This window comes from Megalopta genalis, unplaced genomic scaffold (genome assembly GCF_051020955.1).
Source record: "Megalopta genalis isolate 19385.01 unplaced genomic scaffold, iyMegGena1_principal scaffold0050, whole genome shotgun sequence".
NCBI classification, from domain to species: domain Eukaryota; kingdom Metazoa; phylum Arthropoda; class Insecta; order Hymenoptera; family Halictidae; genus Megalopta; species Megalopta genalis.
Window position 1 is genome coordinate 647,519 of NW_027476119.1, and position 15,462 is coordinate 662,980.

At 40.8% G+C, this 15,462-nt stretch overlaps 1 protein-coding gene across 13 annotated transcripts in view; it reads right to left on the reverse strand.

The window, feature by feature from the left end:
* Positions 1 to 15,462, reverse strand: part of mtd (TLD domain-containing protein mustard) — a 424,160-nt gene that overhangs the window by 184,735 nt on the left and 223,963 nt on the right. For 5 of the 13 annotated variants that reach the window (XM_033481302.2, XM_033481304.2, XM_033481305.2 and 2 more), the window contains exon 1: positions 13,328 to 15,381. The exons of 5 other annotated variants lie outside the window; for them this stretch is intronic. In XM_033481302.2, coding sequence (XP_033337193.1) covers positions 13,328 to 13,905 — 578 coding nt within the window. In that variant the 5' untranslated portion in view covers positions 13,906 to 15,381. Of the gene's footprint in view, positions 1 to 13,327; positions 15,383 to 15,462 lie in introns of those variants that run through there. 3 more of the 13 variants (XM_033481307.2, XM_033481300.2, XM_076527898.1) reach the window with 2 other exon arrangements.

Genomic DNA, 15,462 nt, shown 5'->3' on the forward strand with positions numbered 1-15,462 from the left:
GAATTTTTTTGGAGACTAATTTTTTTACTATACAATAACTAAAATACTTTTTTTTATTTTATTTTGCTATTACTTGGAATACAAAGATTATAATAAAACTCTCTTTTTATCACTTTTTTATTTGAGCTTAAAAACTATATATAAAACTATATATATGTTAAAAATTTCATTGAAATCGGTTTTCGCATAGTCAAGCTACAGCCACTGAAACTTTCGCGATCTTTAATTGTTTATAACTCATGTCAAGGTCAACTGATTTTGATGCAAATGCATTTTTGAATAAAAAAGAATTTTTTAAAAACGGGAGTTTTTTTACTCCCGTAAATTCAGAAAATGAATTTACAATTCACAGAAAAATTCAAGTCGTTTCAGACCAGTTTTAAAAAAGTTATACCGTTTTAAAAGGTGTTGACTCAGCTTTACTCTGCATTGTATGTGTCATTAACTGATAAGCACAAATTGTAAGAATCGTCAATGTCAATGTCTTTATCGTTAATGCGATCTCTTGGTAACAAAACCAACATTACAAAGAAAGAACCAAGTCTAGCTTGCAAAATGATATTTTTAGGAATAAAGAATACTTCTCAATTCCCCGCCACGTCGATACGTATAAAATGAGTGCGAGCTATAATTTGACATCAGATTCTCGAAAAGCAGAAAGCCGGGAAATGCAGCGAAAGCGAGACAAGCAGCTTCGTCCGGAGGCATTTCCCCAGCCGCCATCCTGATCTGTTGCCAGACAGACCGAGGCAGATGAGACCGGAGGAAGAGAATAATCCCCGATCGAAAATCACGATAAGCCGCGCAGACGGAAGAGGAAATCGAGTTTAACGAAAGATGTTATCTGCGAATCGATCCTGTGCTCCGCGAGTGGAATTTTATGCCAACTCCGAGTATCCGCTAAAAATATATTGTTGTGCCAGACCTGCTCCTGCGGCGGCGTTCGCAATTCGAAAGAAACAGCGGACCCGGAGGATTTTCGAAATGGTTTAAATAAACCGAGAGTTCGCGGCGGGAGGGATGGGCCAGGCTCTTGCATCATAACGCGTCTAGCCTTCCAAGAACATTCTATTCTGCGAACATTATTTATAAATAATAACAATAACAGCTCAAGGATCGCCGCTTGGGCTGAGTCAGACGTCGATCCGTTTGATTTGGGAATTACTTGGGAACGATTTCACGACGAATTTTCTTCCGACGAGATGCGTAATATATTTTGCTATCCTAAATTAGCAGAACGGAAAATTTATTTGCTCTGCATAGGGTAGTGGAGCCAGTTACCGTGGACCCGCACATTTTTGTGCTTTCAGTTTACTTTAGTTTAGTTTATTCAGTATACGTGTAATTAACTTTGCCTTTATCGAATAAGACGTATTCAATTTTTTTATTCGATCTCAATTAATTATTTATTTGTAAATATCGAACATGTAAAAAACGGAAATTCTCATAATGCCACAAAAATTATCTATAAAGCTTATGCAAAAGTTTAAGAAAGCACCGAACAAATGAAGATAAATATTCGGTAAAATAAATCGTCCTAAATAAAATATCACGATGTTAAGATGACGGAAAGGCAACATGATGTTTGTTTATTTGAATTTTTGTTTTCAGTTTCAATTTCAATAATTTATTTACTATGTGAAGTGACTGGACCTATTTTTCGCTCGATGCGTTAATTATTGTACCGCTTATCACAGGATAGACCTACATAACCTCAAATCTCTAAGCAACTTTGCCACATTTTAAAGCGAAGAAATGTAACTAAGAAATTTTATTAAAGCAGTCATCTCGAATGTGAACTTGCTAATGAGACGACATTTTCGAACGATTAAATCTGATCGACTATCCATATTTAGCAAATGAGAAAGAAGGAATGCTGCCATATGTTTCGCATTAATAATTTCGGAAATTCGATTTATCGGTCTGTTTGTATTTACTTTTAATTTGTTAATTATGACTGAGAGACAATCTGGCACTCATAGATTGCCAATGTGACAAATTGTACTTGAGGATTGCTTATAATATTCGAAAAATATAATGAGAAAAATATAGATCGTGTCAAGGCTAGAAGAATAAACTGCGATAAGACAGAATATTCTGTTTGAATAGCCAAAAGATTTACTATTGAAGCAGCAAAGATTCGAGATCGACGTAAGAAAAATCGACAGAATCTTCGCGATTGGATCGGACAAAGTAAAAGTAAAACAAGAAAAAATCAAATAACGTTATACATGGCTATTTTAAGACGCTCGACCGGTTCCCACGTGTCGCAGGAGATTTCGATGAATTCCTTCATCTTTTCTCCTCCGATTGGTCTCAAACCGAATCGAAACCACTCCAGTCGACGCTAATTTTCAATTTCAATTTCGGAGGATCAATACCGACATTCGGGAATATTCTATCCGAGGCGAGGTAGACTCAATTTTTATTAATACGACGAAAGAAAGCGACGAGATGTACTTAGTCGACGAATCCATTTCAATGTATAATAAGTAGTACATAGAAGAATCTCTGAAAGGAGCACGCGCGTGTCTGCCTACGATTATCTTGAACACAAAATTCTTTTTCATGAACGATAGTAATTAAAACAGTCACATCAATACTGGAAACAATATTAACATATTCAAATGCCCGTCCGTTTGCCAATAAGTTAACGTCTCATTACCATGCGGCAGAAGCGATAAAAACAGATCGATTGTAAGATGCGTTCTTACAGACTCCGCTTGAAGAAGATTATTTTAAAGAGAAGAAAAATTCGATGAAAATAGAACTTAAGAAAAATAGTGAAACTGGGTTAACAATCTTCGTTCTAGTTGCTAGTAACTGTAGAATTTTTTCAAAGCGGTAATATTAAACGGACTCATATATAGATAAATCTCTTCCAAGATTTTCTGAATAAACAAAAAATACGATTCTCGTTTGTTTTTCAACAATAAGAAACTCAGTTAAGACACACACACACAAGACGAAGAATTTAAACAAACTGAAAACCAATGCTGAAAATTAATGATATTAGTTTCCAATAAATCGAGGAGAAATTCTTCGCTCATATAATCAATGTATAAATATCGATTATGTTTTTCTTGTAAAACTAAATGTTACAGAAGTTCTAATCGGAGCAAAGGAATGGAATGGCTTTCATAAAAAATACGCTTCTCGTTTGTTTTTCGACAATAAGAAAATCAGATGATGATAGAGGCAAGACAAGACGAAGAATTTAAACAAACTGAAAACCGATGCTGAAAATTAATAATATTCGTTTGTAATAAATCGAGGAGAAATTCTTTATTCGTATAATCGGATTATGTTTTTCTTGCAAGACTAACTGTTACAGAAGTTCTAATCAGAGCATAGGAAAGGAGCATTGCGCTTCCATTATGAGTGACACTAATTATTGACTAGTTTTCAAAATCCCTTTTACTGCAATACATTCGTGCAAATTAAATTTCATTAGAACGTTTAGGACGCAAAAATTGTTAAAGTGCCATTTACCACGACAGATTTTAATTTTCTCGTGTCGGTTTCGTTCATTAAATTACCACGACTTCGTGAGAATTTTCGTGATTGATTTTCAACACTTAACGTGTTAAGAAATCTGAAACAATTTGTATTCGTCGGCTCTCGATCGCTTCGAGCGCTTCGATGACGGCGTTCATCGATGATCCCCGAGGCATTTATCGCTCTAATGACCGGCGATCGGACGGGGGCCCGGTAAATGAGATAAAGGAAAAGAAATAGCCAAGAGAGAAGAACCGACGACGTATTACGGACGCGAGTTCCCAATTTTTCAGCGAAAGGTTGCGGACACGCGTCCCCGGATCGACCCAATTTTCTCGGGCAAATTTTCCTCGTCAGCGGAAAAAAGCCGAGCCTGGCTACCGAGCCGGAGATATCTTTTTTCGGGGAACAATACGTTCCTCCAAGACAAAAAGCTTCGGATTCTTTGAGTCGTCTGACAGTGCTCCCTCCCTTCCTATGTACAAAGGACGAAGGCTCGTTCTAATTGGATCACTTCGAGTTCCATTCTCCTCCAATTTTTTCGAACCCGATGCTTGTCATTCTTCGTCCATGCGACGCAACGCGTTTGTCACCGATGACGCAGTGCTGCAGCCGCGTCCGAGTACATGTTAACACCTTTTCAAACGGAATAACTTTGTCGAAATTGGTCCGAATGACTTGATTTTTTTTTTTTTGTTGAGATCTTAGACCGACTAGTTTTCTAGAGAATGAGTATACAAACGCTTTCTTAGATCACAATGGTTTGGAATGATCGAAAGATTAAAAAATGATGTTTTATCAACTTCTCTATCCGAGCCTATAACGAAAATTTAAAAAATGCGTGCAGCAGATCTCGTCGACTTATACAGGGTGTCCCAAAATTATGGTACTTCCGAGAAACGAGGAATTCGTGAGTAACTTTTTCCTTGGCGACAACGCAATCCGCGGCTTTTTGTTTACGAGTTATTAACGAAAAACAGTGACCAATGAGAGGCAAGCTCGCCTAGCGCTAGGCGGCCAAGCCAATGAGCGAAACTGGGCTTCGAATCGATGATCCAATGAGCTGCTTCGATTAGAAATTGTCGAACATACTTCTTTATTCGGGCGCGCGCTATTGTAAGAATCGTGGAAAATTTGAGCAGCGCTTTAATCGCGACAAATGTATACTGTTTTATAACAAAGACAAAAATATCTCATGGTAATATTATTCGCAATTTCAGTACACGTGGACGAATTAATTTCAGTGTTTGCAGTGTTCGAAACGAGTGGCGATGTCAGCCGCGTGTGACTGCTGTTTTGCAAACTGTTTGTACTGGTTAGACTTAAGAATCAAAGGCTAATCACATTTCAAATGCAAAGAAGACGTCGCGATTTTCTATCGGTCGCGACAGCTCGCCCGAGTGTGTTTATGCAAATTCGCTGCCTTACGGATTAACCCGCGGATCAACTTTCTGGGTTGAGACGTTACGCAGCCATTCTGTTTGATCTTGCTCGGCTGAATGGCGCTCGTTATCAGCGTACAAAGCACGCGGTCTAATTACGGGGCAAATAAGTCGAGTTCCGCGCGGGCTTATTGCTTATTCCGTCGTTAACTGTTTCGATGTTGCGATCGAGAATGCAGTCGGAATACCTGGTCGGAAAGTTTTGTGTAATACGGCGTCGCGCGCGCGCGCGCGCGTCAGCCGTCGGCGGAACGCGAGGAATTCGCCGAGCGAAATTTTCGTACGGCGTCGTCGCGTACGAAAAATTCTGCACATCGAGCCGAGTCGGTGCGAACTGTTATGAAATTCGTCGATAATTCGGTTTTATTAACGAATCGGATCCGTAACGATGCTCGAAACGGCAATCGTTCTCTCTTTTTAACGCGAAAGAAACCGTGTTTACCGTGAGAGAAAACGGCTGAGTAATCAATCCGCGAAGGTCGCTTTTGTTATGGTAATTAAAGGATCGAAACATCGGTATCAGGTGATGCCAGTAACCATCGAACGTTAATATTGACAGTCGTTCTGAAAAGTAATAACACCGATATCGGAAATCCAACCTGTCGGATAGGCGAACGATTGACACATCAATAATTCCTGTTCGTATATAATAAAACGGGAAACGTAACGCAGGCTTCGGGGAATCCGATAGTTTACCGCTGGAGAATACAGCCCCCGGACGAGTATATACGTTGGTAATAAATAAACGATTATTTTGTTAAAACGCCACGTGTATACAAATATCAAGCTCGGAGGTAACAAGGAAATATTCAGTGTTGCGATCAGAGTTGGGCGTCATTCGAATCGTTTCAAACGATTATTTTAGATAAATGTTTCCCTAAAATGGTTATTCCCGTGAATTCATTTTAGTCGAATATTTTATTCGAATAACGGTTATTCATTATTAGCAACAACAAAAATTATCGACGCAACTTTGGGTTGCCTGATGTAATTTAGGGTTTGTTCGTTTGCGAGACTATAGCCTCGAGAGGCTACGCGAATCCCTGACCTAACCCTACCGTGAATTAAGCGGAACCGGAGTAGCGGACTAGAGTCATCATCTGCCTTCGATTTCACTTAACACATATTCGTCCGGTGATTTTTTGCACCGCCATTCACAAAATGCCGACATTTCACTATCTGTAGAAATGATATGGTCTGTATAAAAAGAACAACGTAACTTGTTGAAAATCATATATTTTTCAGTGACATTTTGGAAAATGATATGAATGATATGAAATTCACAAAAAGTTGAAACGAATTACTGAAAACACAAAGTTATTATTTTCTTTTTTATTAGACGAAGTAAATTATTTTCGAATATTTCATTTTATAAATAATTAATATTTCTTCAGCGAATGTTACTGTTCGAAACATGTTCCAGTAACATACAAATGACGAATTTTCGTCATTTGGTTATTGGTCATTGTTTGCGAAATGACGAATTTTCGTCATGCGGACGAATATGTCAAGAATAAGATATCGCTATCATCCGTCTACACTGAAGTTTAGATGATAGATGGACTAGTATACCAAAACAATGACTAAAATATTTTTTTCAATTTTGCTATTACGGCAATTTTTCCTTAATTCGCACTCAGATTGCGCACAAAAATGAGTAACTTGGGAAGAGAAGATACGATTACTCGAGCCTTGCGGCTCGTTTTTATAGTTATCGATTGTCAACAAATACAAAAATGAGTCGCTAAGACTCGATCAACCGTACCTTCTCTTCCCAAATTGTCCATTCTTGTGCGCTATCTGAGCGCGAATTAGGGAGAAATTGCTGTACTTCGAATGACAAAACAAAATAAAAAGCTCTCATTTTTTAACTTCCTCATCTGTGCCTAGAGTGAAAATTTAAAAAATGCCTTTCGTAAATCTCAATAACTCGTGTGCGTGCTGAAAATCTGATCGAAGTCCGTTAACCCAGAGTCTGTGTTAACCCAAACTGCGATTTTTACGATTTTTAATTGTTTATAGCTCGTGTCAAGGTCAACCGATTTCGATGAAAATCTTCAGCAAGCGCGTAAGTTATCGTGCTCTACAAAACACATTTTTCAAATATTCGTTATAGACTCGGATAAAAGTATTAAAAATATTTATTTTTAAATTAATATATCATTTTTTAACCCTTTTATGTGAGCACACATTTGAAAAATGTAACACGGTAACTTACGCGCACTTCGACACAAGCTCTAAACAATTAAAGATTAAAAATAAATATATATTTTCTTGTCATTCCAAGCAATAACAAAATAAAAAAAAGCCATTCTAGCAACTGTCTAACGGACTAGCCCCTCTATCAATTTTAAAACAGTCGTTCCGTTTTAAAAAAGGTGTCCGATTATTAATAAGAATATTATTAATTTTCGCGCAGAAAGAATTCAAACGAATGTATTTGTTCGAGACGAGCATGTGGATGATCCATAAGGAGGATATTGCATTTTTCCAATCGGATTTATGCGATGTGCATAAAAAGACGATTACTGTACCCAGACATGTAAATTCTTATCTATAGTTCGTCGTTCAACGAGAAATATTGTATACTCGTCGAAACGAGACAGGCACACAATTTTTCGTACCAAAAAATATAAGAAAATAAGAAGCTACGCTTGGAGTACCTGAAATTGTGTGCCGAACCTGTCCTACCCACGTGTCGACGCGCAGTTGCCTTATCTACTGTCTGGTATCGTTGAACGAACTATCCATCGTTGCAAATAATTTATAAATATTCATACAACGCAGGTGTCGCCAAAATTTGCGTCGACACTAGAGATAAAAAAGTACTAACTTAATAAAGCTGGAAACATGTACGTTGATACCGTTTAAATTAACATACGATTCGGAAAGCCTGCGAACGGAAGGTACAGTGGATAACGAAAGCATTGGAACGCCCTTTAAAACGGAATAACATTTTTTGAACGATCTAATTTTTTTTTTTTTGGTGATAGAGGGATCAGTCTGCTAGACCATAACTACAATACTTTTTTGAAATTTTGCTATTCCTTGCAATGACAACAAAAATAAAAAACTTACGTTTTTAACTGTTTTATCTGAACCTATAATAACAATTTTCAAAATGCATTTCGCAGATTCTGGTAATTTATATGCGTACTGAAAATTACTACATCGCAATCGCTTAAAGCAAAATCAAACTACAAGCGTCAAAAGATTTTAAAAGCCGCAGATTTCTTACAGTTTTTGGTAAAATGTGTCAAAAAAACAGTGACAAAACTGTGATTTTGGCGGTATTTAATTTGTTGTAACTCATAACAACGTCGACCGATTCCAATGAAAATTTCAGCATGCGTTATCGAGATCTACAAACGGCATTTTTTAAATCTGTTTTTTTAAATATCTTTTTATTCCGTTTCGTCATTCTAAGCAATAGCAAAATTAAAAAAAGAAAAGTATTCCAGTTACGATCTAGCAGACCGATCTCGCTATCATCTAAAAAAGAATTCAAGTCGTTCGATCCAGTTCTGAAAAAGTTATTCCGTTTTAAAAGGCGTTCAAATACTTTGGTTACCCACTGTACGCGTCGCGTTGGTGCAGCTTCCACGACTATAAGACGATGCCGTAGCTTCCGCGGCCATAAGACACACGGAGAAATTGCATCGATCACGTAATCGGTCTAAGAATCTTCGGAAAAATTGCCGACAGTTTAAGAAACCGAGATGCATCGAAGACAGATGCGGCGCCGTAAATCAGAGGGAAGCCTCCGCTTCCGGTAATCCTCGGCGTTCGTGCCGCCGAGAGATTCGTCGATAACGCGAAAGAAAGTGCTTTTACTTTTCATAGAGAAAATATTACGAATCTTACATCGGACGAAATACCATAGCCATCGATCATCTACTGTGACATCGTCGTTGTAGTATGTCATAGATAAATGTACAGAAATTCCGTGTGCAACAAAAAGTATTTACTTAACCCTCGAACTATGAAACGTCTAGCAATCGCGCGCACGATAGTCTGAGAATATACACTCGCTATATATTTTAACTTTCTGTTCTTGATTTAATGTATCTAAAGTAGATAGGACGCGTTTACGAGCGAGGAGGTGGTACACGTGTAAAGAGGAGATAAGCGTCCCCATGCCGAACGCCTTACAATTCTCTATTGTTTTTAACGCTGTACATATCTCAAATGTATTTCACACACAAAGGCTCATATTTTAAATACTATACAGGGTGTCCCTAAAATGTCTCGCAATCCGAAAATGGCGGGTTCCAGAGATCATTCGAAGCAGCTTCTTCCTTTACAAAAATTGTCTCCGAGGCACCGTTAACGAGTTATTAACGAAAAACAGTGACCAATAAGAATCGAGTACGGCTGACGCGAGGCGGACCAGCCAACCAGCGCACGAAGCCCAGTTCCGCTCATTGGCTCGGTCGCCTCGCGCCAGCCGAGCTCGCTTCTCATTGGTCACTGTTTTTCGTTAACAACTCGTTAACGGTGCCTCGGAGAAAATTTTTGTAAAGGAAGAAATTGCTTCGAATGACCTGAAGAACCCGCCACTTTCGGATTGCCAGACATTTTTGGGATATGTGCAAAATCAATCAAGTATATTTCAACTGGTATTTCATTTAATACAGCAGTAAATTACACCATGGTAATTGTTTACAACAGGATGATCCTCGCCGATTTCAATGACATTGAAACATGTTATCAAGATTATCATTCTGAACAACTATTTCCTATACATGTTACCGCCATTCGCTTTTAGTTTCCGAGATATTCGCGAAAAACTGTCGCTACTACTACGTTGCATTCCGCTTATACGTGCACGTCGTGTCAACTCGTGTGCGTGAGGCAGCGACCGCCGCTCATCTAACGTTCCTGAATACATACACGTCACGGTAACGGATCGATCGATTTAAACGAATTTTCGTTAGGCTTGAGTTGTAAAATATGTATTCAAGATTTCAAAAAGAAGTAATGGTTAAGATTGGTTGTGGTTAGGCTCGCGAAGGGGCAGGTACCATGCTTGAAATGGTCCGCATCTCGCATGAATTTTCGTATCTATGGTCGGACCGACTGTTAGGTCGGCTCACTACGCCCCCACGCTTTCCTAAAAGTGTATAATACGCCGCAGAGTTCAACATTCATGTTGTAAGCAGGAAATTATATGTATATGGCGTATGAAATATATTAGGTCTGCCTGAAAGTTCTGTCCGATAGTGTCACTTCAAATTTCAATCCATATGCACATGGTGATTTGAGACATATATGACTATCTCTCTTTATCATTGCATTTACACACATGTACTCTCGTAAATAAACTGAAACACAGATGTCTCATGTCATTATTAAGTGAGACGCGATCGTGAAAACATGGCGACTCGACAGAAAATCGCAGAGCTAGGCTGGGAAATTCTGTCACATCCACCATACTCCCCAGACCTAGCACCCTCCGATTATCACTTGTTTCTCTCTTTGCAAAACTTTTCACAGGAAAAAAAATTCAAAACTGAAGCTGATGTCAACCAAGCACTGCTTGAGTTCTTCGCCTCTAAAAATAAATCATTTAAAAAAAATGGCATTTACAAGTTGCCATCACGCTGGCAAGAAGCCATAAGTAACGATGGAAAGTATATTCTACAATAAATATTATTAAATGTATGAAAATTGTGTTATATTTCAATTCAGAAACGGACAGAACTTTCCGGTGGACCTAATATTTTCGTGAATATATCTCGGAAATTAAAAGCGATAAGCGGTGACACACGGTGTAGGAAAAAGTTGTTCAAATTGATGAACTTGACCACATATTTCAATGCCATCGAAATCGACGAGGATCATCCTGTTTGTAAACAATTGCCACTATTTCATACGAAGCATACGTAACACAGTTGTGGGAAATACTATTTACAAATATTTGTATTTCGTAGTTGAAATATTTGTAACCAGGTCTGATTACGGATATTAAATGTTTTTGGCCGAGGGTTTTTCATAGATAAACTGAGGACGTCAGAAGAACAGAAGACTGTTTAACGCCTCTTCGGTACATCGGAATATAGTGCTTGTCAAAAAAGGGAATTCGTGTAAATCCATTATCCAAGTCGTTATCGGTGAAGTTATTACTGAAAATTTCATTTTTCCAACAGTTTGTTGAAAACGCAACGACAAAATAGACAAGAAAGACTACCGAACTAATTAATAACCCGAAAGAATTCGTTTGACGAAGACTCCGCGTGTTGCCAACTGTTTCCTTATCACTGAATTATGCATTTGCGCGACAACAAAAATTACTGAAAAGCGGGGCAACAGAATTTCCAATCGCGCGAAAGAAAAACATTGCAAATGCGTAACAGAAAATAGTTTTGTTCCAGCTTGTCAAAGTTAATACCCAAAATATTTGGAAAAACATAAACGCCGCCTAGTTATCTCGGACGGCAGCACGACTGTTTGAAAACTGTCGCGATTACTCTAGATTACGACTTCAACCTTGTCTCGGCTAAATATTTGCCGCGTGCACTGGTCTCATTTTTGTTTACTACAAATCTCTATCGTAACAACGCCGACGCGATATAATTAGAGCGAGCAACAGTAGAGGCAATGCTTGTTTTCGTATCGGTAGAATCTAGAAACACGACTACGCTGGTAATATTAAAACCTTCGAGAACTAATTTTTCAAAATTTAACTCTTAGCACTCCGAACCATTCTGGACGTTGGCTACTAGCTACTCAGCGCTACTTTTCGGCAGAAACGGGCATTTACAGATCCTCCTATTATTTAGTATGGTTTTGGAACTAACCAACATATTATAATGATATTGGACTTATCTGAATTTGGCTGAAATCGAGAAATTTGCAAAAAATCAATCAAATCTTTGTCTCGTCGCCTTGGTGCTTGGACGATGTCACTATCACTGCTATCAAAACGATAGACTAACTGTAGAAGAAAACCTTCTACATATCTGTAGTAACATTTCTGTGTAACATTTCTAACATATCTGTATAAACGTCTATCTGGAGTTCATCTTCACTACTACTTGTGTCATGAGACTCGTTCGTGTTTGAACGTTTTGCCATTGTTCTAATAAAAAATATGAATAAATACATAGGTTGAAAATTTCTAATTGTTATTACTAACTCACAAGATAATATTTACCAAACAACAATTTATTTACCAAGAGAAGAAACACTTTTCCGATTTTCTCACTCGTTAGATCTATCTATACCGCTCGACGCTTCAAACCAGACTGAGTTCAGCTTTGAAAATCTTTTCCTCCAGATTTTATGATTATAAATCTCACTATACAGTGCGTGCTATATTCGCATACCGATCTTTCGTCTACAAACTTGCCTTATCGCTCTTTTCAAGTGGCGCCTTTGAAATGCTCGGACCGTCGTGAGCACGCCTCTCACGTTCTCGTCGAAACTCGCTGACATTTCTTGTATATACCTTAGTAATTTTACTATATTTTGATTTGATTTCTTGTGCCATTTCAAGAGAAAACTTCAAGGAAACACGCATGTCTGAAAAAGTTGCGCTGAAATAACTCAATTCCCCGTAATCGCTAATAAACTTTAATGTCCCACGAGAAAAGGGACAGCGGAGTGCAAAGGGTTAATCCTTAACTGGTACGCGCTGGCGTCACGAATGTCGTGAATAGTAGTATTTCTATTTTATTCGTAGTAATAGTTTAATTTTTCATGGCTTTATTATTCCATACGCTAGCTAAGAATAAAATGCAATGTATCATTTCCGGTTTCTCCTGATCGCAGTGTACTGTACTATGTTTCTTGTCAAAATCATCGTATCGGTTAAGAATTAAAATAATGGTAGTAGACCGATCTTCAATCTATTCATGCAATAATAAAAATTGTTTAACGCTAAATCAACCGATCGCTGAAAGTAACTAGCGCATATTTCTTTCTCGACGCGTCTATCTCAATCAAGAAACGGGTCATTTTGACCAGGCTCGATAGGCTTAGTATCGCATAGCACCGACTCCCGGTAGACACATTCGCAGTCAACGACTGAAACAAAGGACACGAATAGACTGTAAAACGATATCAGTTTCAAATGATTCACCTGTCAAGATCACCGGCGCGTAATTAAAACGATTATCTTACCCGGCACGAAGGAAAAGCGCGAGAACCGGTCCAGCTCGTATGCGAAACAAACCTCAAACCTTTTTGTTCCATATAGAGGCACCGCCGCGTTGCAAACCGGAGATCCTATTAGCCGAGGTCGAAGCAAGCACACCACGTGACCTCGGACGCGAAATTCGCGGTTTCGACGTAACCGTTGGAAATTGAATGCCGTTAACCGTTCGAATTTCCCGGAGGACACGGAAACACGGCCGAGTACTACGTAACCTGTGTGCGATAAATACCTGCCAACGGAGTCAGGCACGAATATATTCCACCAGGAGGGTCTCTTCTGTCTAGTCTGCGCGTAGAGTCCGTCCGTGCTGCCAACTTGCGTCGGGACGCCGGCGATGCCTTTCCTCCTTTTCCGATCGAGTTTCGGCGGTTTGGCGAGCGGGTGCCAGGATTTTCGTCTGCCCTTCTTCGCGTCGAGATCCTGCATCCGCTCGTCCTCGAGCACCTCTTGGTTCTCCTCCAACAGATCCTGGGACACGTAGAAAACGGAGCCGCGTCTGCCGCTGTCGCTGCTGCGTCTCTTCTCCTTTTGCACCAGTTTCGCGTGCTCCTTCTCCTCGACGACGCTGCCGCGCCTCGCCTTCTGGAACAGGCTGTCCCTTCGCGCCTTCAGATCCTCGAGCACGCTGTGCCTCCGTCCCTTATTGTCACGCAAGATAGCGCTCGAGTCCCTTCGCTGCTGGCCGATCAATTTCGCGAACGACGACTCGTCCTCCATCATCGAGGGTATGGAGTTCGTGGACGCGTACTTGGTGGCCGCGTGACCATTGTTGTGGGCCTCGTTGCTGATGTACATCTTGGTTTCCATGCTACGCCGCCGGGTAACGACACCTTATCCTATCCGAGCACTGTTGCCGAACCGCCTTTAACAACACAACGAACGAACGAACGAACGAACGAACGAACCACTGAACTGCAAAAGACCACCAGACGAAGAACGAATTCGACGTTGCCGAAAAAAGAAAAAAAAACACGCGACGTATCACTGATCTCACAAGGAACACGGTCCCTCACCCGAGGCCTGCGATCATTTTCACCGGGGCTGCGTGCGAAGGGAAATACGGAAGGTACGAGTTGCGTACCGTTAAGGCTTGATCGGCATTATTCCATTGCCGGTGAAAGCAGCCACGGCGGTGTACCGAGTGACCGCCTTTTCACTCCTCGTGAAACGTGCTCGGTTGCCTGCTATCGGTACACGAACACGGACAGGTTCCAACCGTGTATCGTATCGACCGGACTTGTCCGTGCAGGTACGTACCGAGAAACGAACCGCTCCGAGATCCACGAACAGATCGTTGACCCGAGGGAATCGCGCGAAACCGGCCAACCGAGTCTCCGCGGACTTTTTGTTCGGCCGTTTGTTTCTTTATTTTCTGCTAGGTCGAGCCCTTGCTGGAAACTCGTTCCCCCGGCCAAATAAAGACACTCGGTTAACCGACTCGACCTTTGTTGTCGCGTCCTCGAACCGGGATAAAGTTCTCGGCTACCGCGGGCACCGTTTAATTGTTGTCACTCGTCGACCGTACGATAGATTTCTCGCCGAACGGTCCGGAACGATCGATTTTCCTCTCGCAACTCCCTCGATTCTCGTTCGCGTTCCCCTTTTGTCCGGCGATGCGCTTTTCAGAGACGAAGCTTCCTTCTGTCGCCTGCCCGTGCCTGGTGACGTTTCGAGGTGAACGACTCCCGTGTCTCGTCCGATAACCGTGTCGAGCACTGCGCGTGGTTCGGTTTCTTCTTCAACACTGCACTATCACCGCGCAAGACAATCGAGCCTGGCCCGTCCAGGCCGGCGAACTGCGACACTCTGCCGATCTCATCACAACGATCCGTCGCGATCTGCCTGCTCGAGAGGATTCCTGATTTTTGATCGAAGAGGAGAAGACGCGACGCGACGCGAATCGCGCTGTTACCGTGGCTTCGTGAGCGACTGAAGCGGCCGCGCGTTTCCGTTGCAAGAAGAGGGACCGAAAAAACCGGTGGTCACTTTCTCTCACGGCTTCTTTTTTTCTCTCTCCCTCTCCCTCTCTCTCTCTCTCTCTCTTCTCTCTTTTTCGCTCTTGCTTCCTTAGTCGTTTCACTCACTCTCTCTCTCTCTCTTTTTTTCCTCGCTCTCTTTCTGTCCGTTTTTCTGTGTCGAGCGGCTGTTCGATCGGACGTGCGCACGGATGCAGTACGCGATAGCCAATTGCGATAAATCGGTATCGAGGCACACTCACTCGAATCGACAGGCCGTCACCGAGAATCGAGTATCGCAGCGACTAAGCGAGAGCCAAGCCGACTGCTTGTATTTATACACGTCGAGGCACTCGGCCGAGACTGTCTCTTCGGGCGCATCCCCCACCGCCGGACCAAGTACCCAACA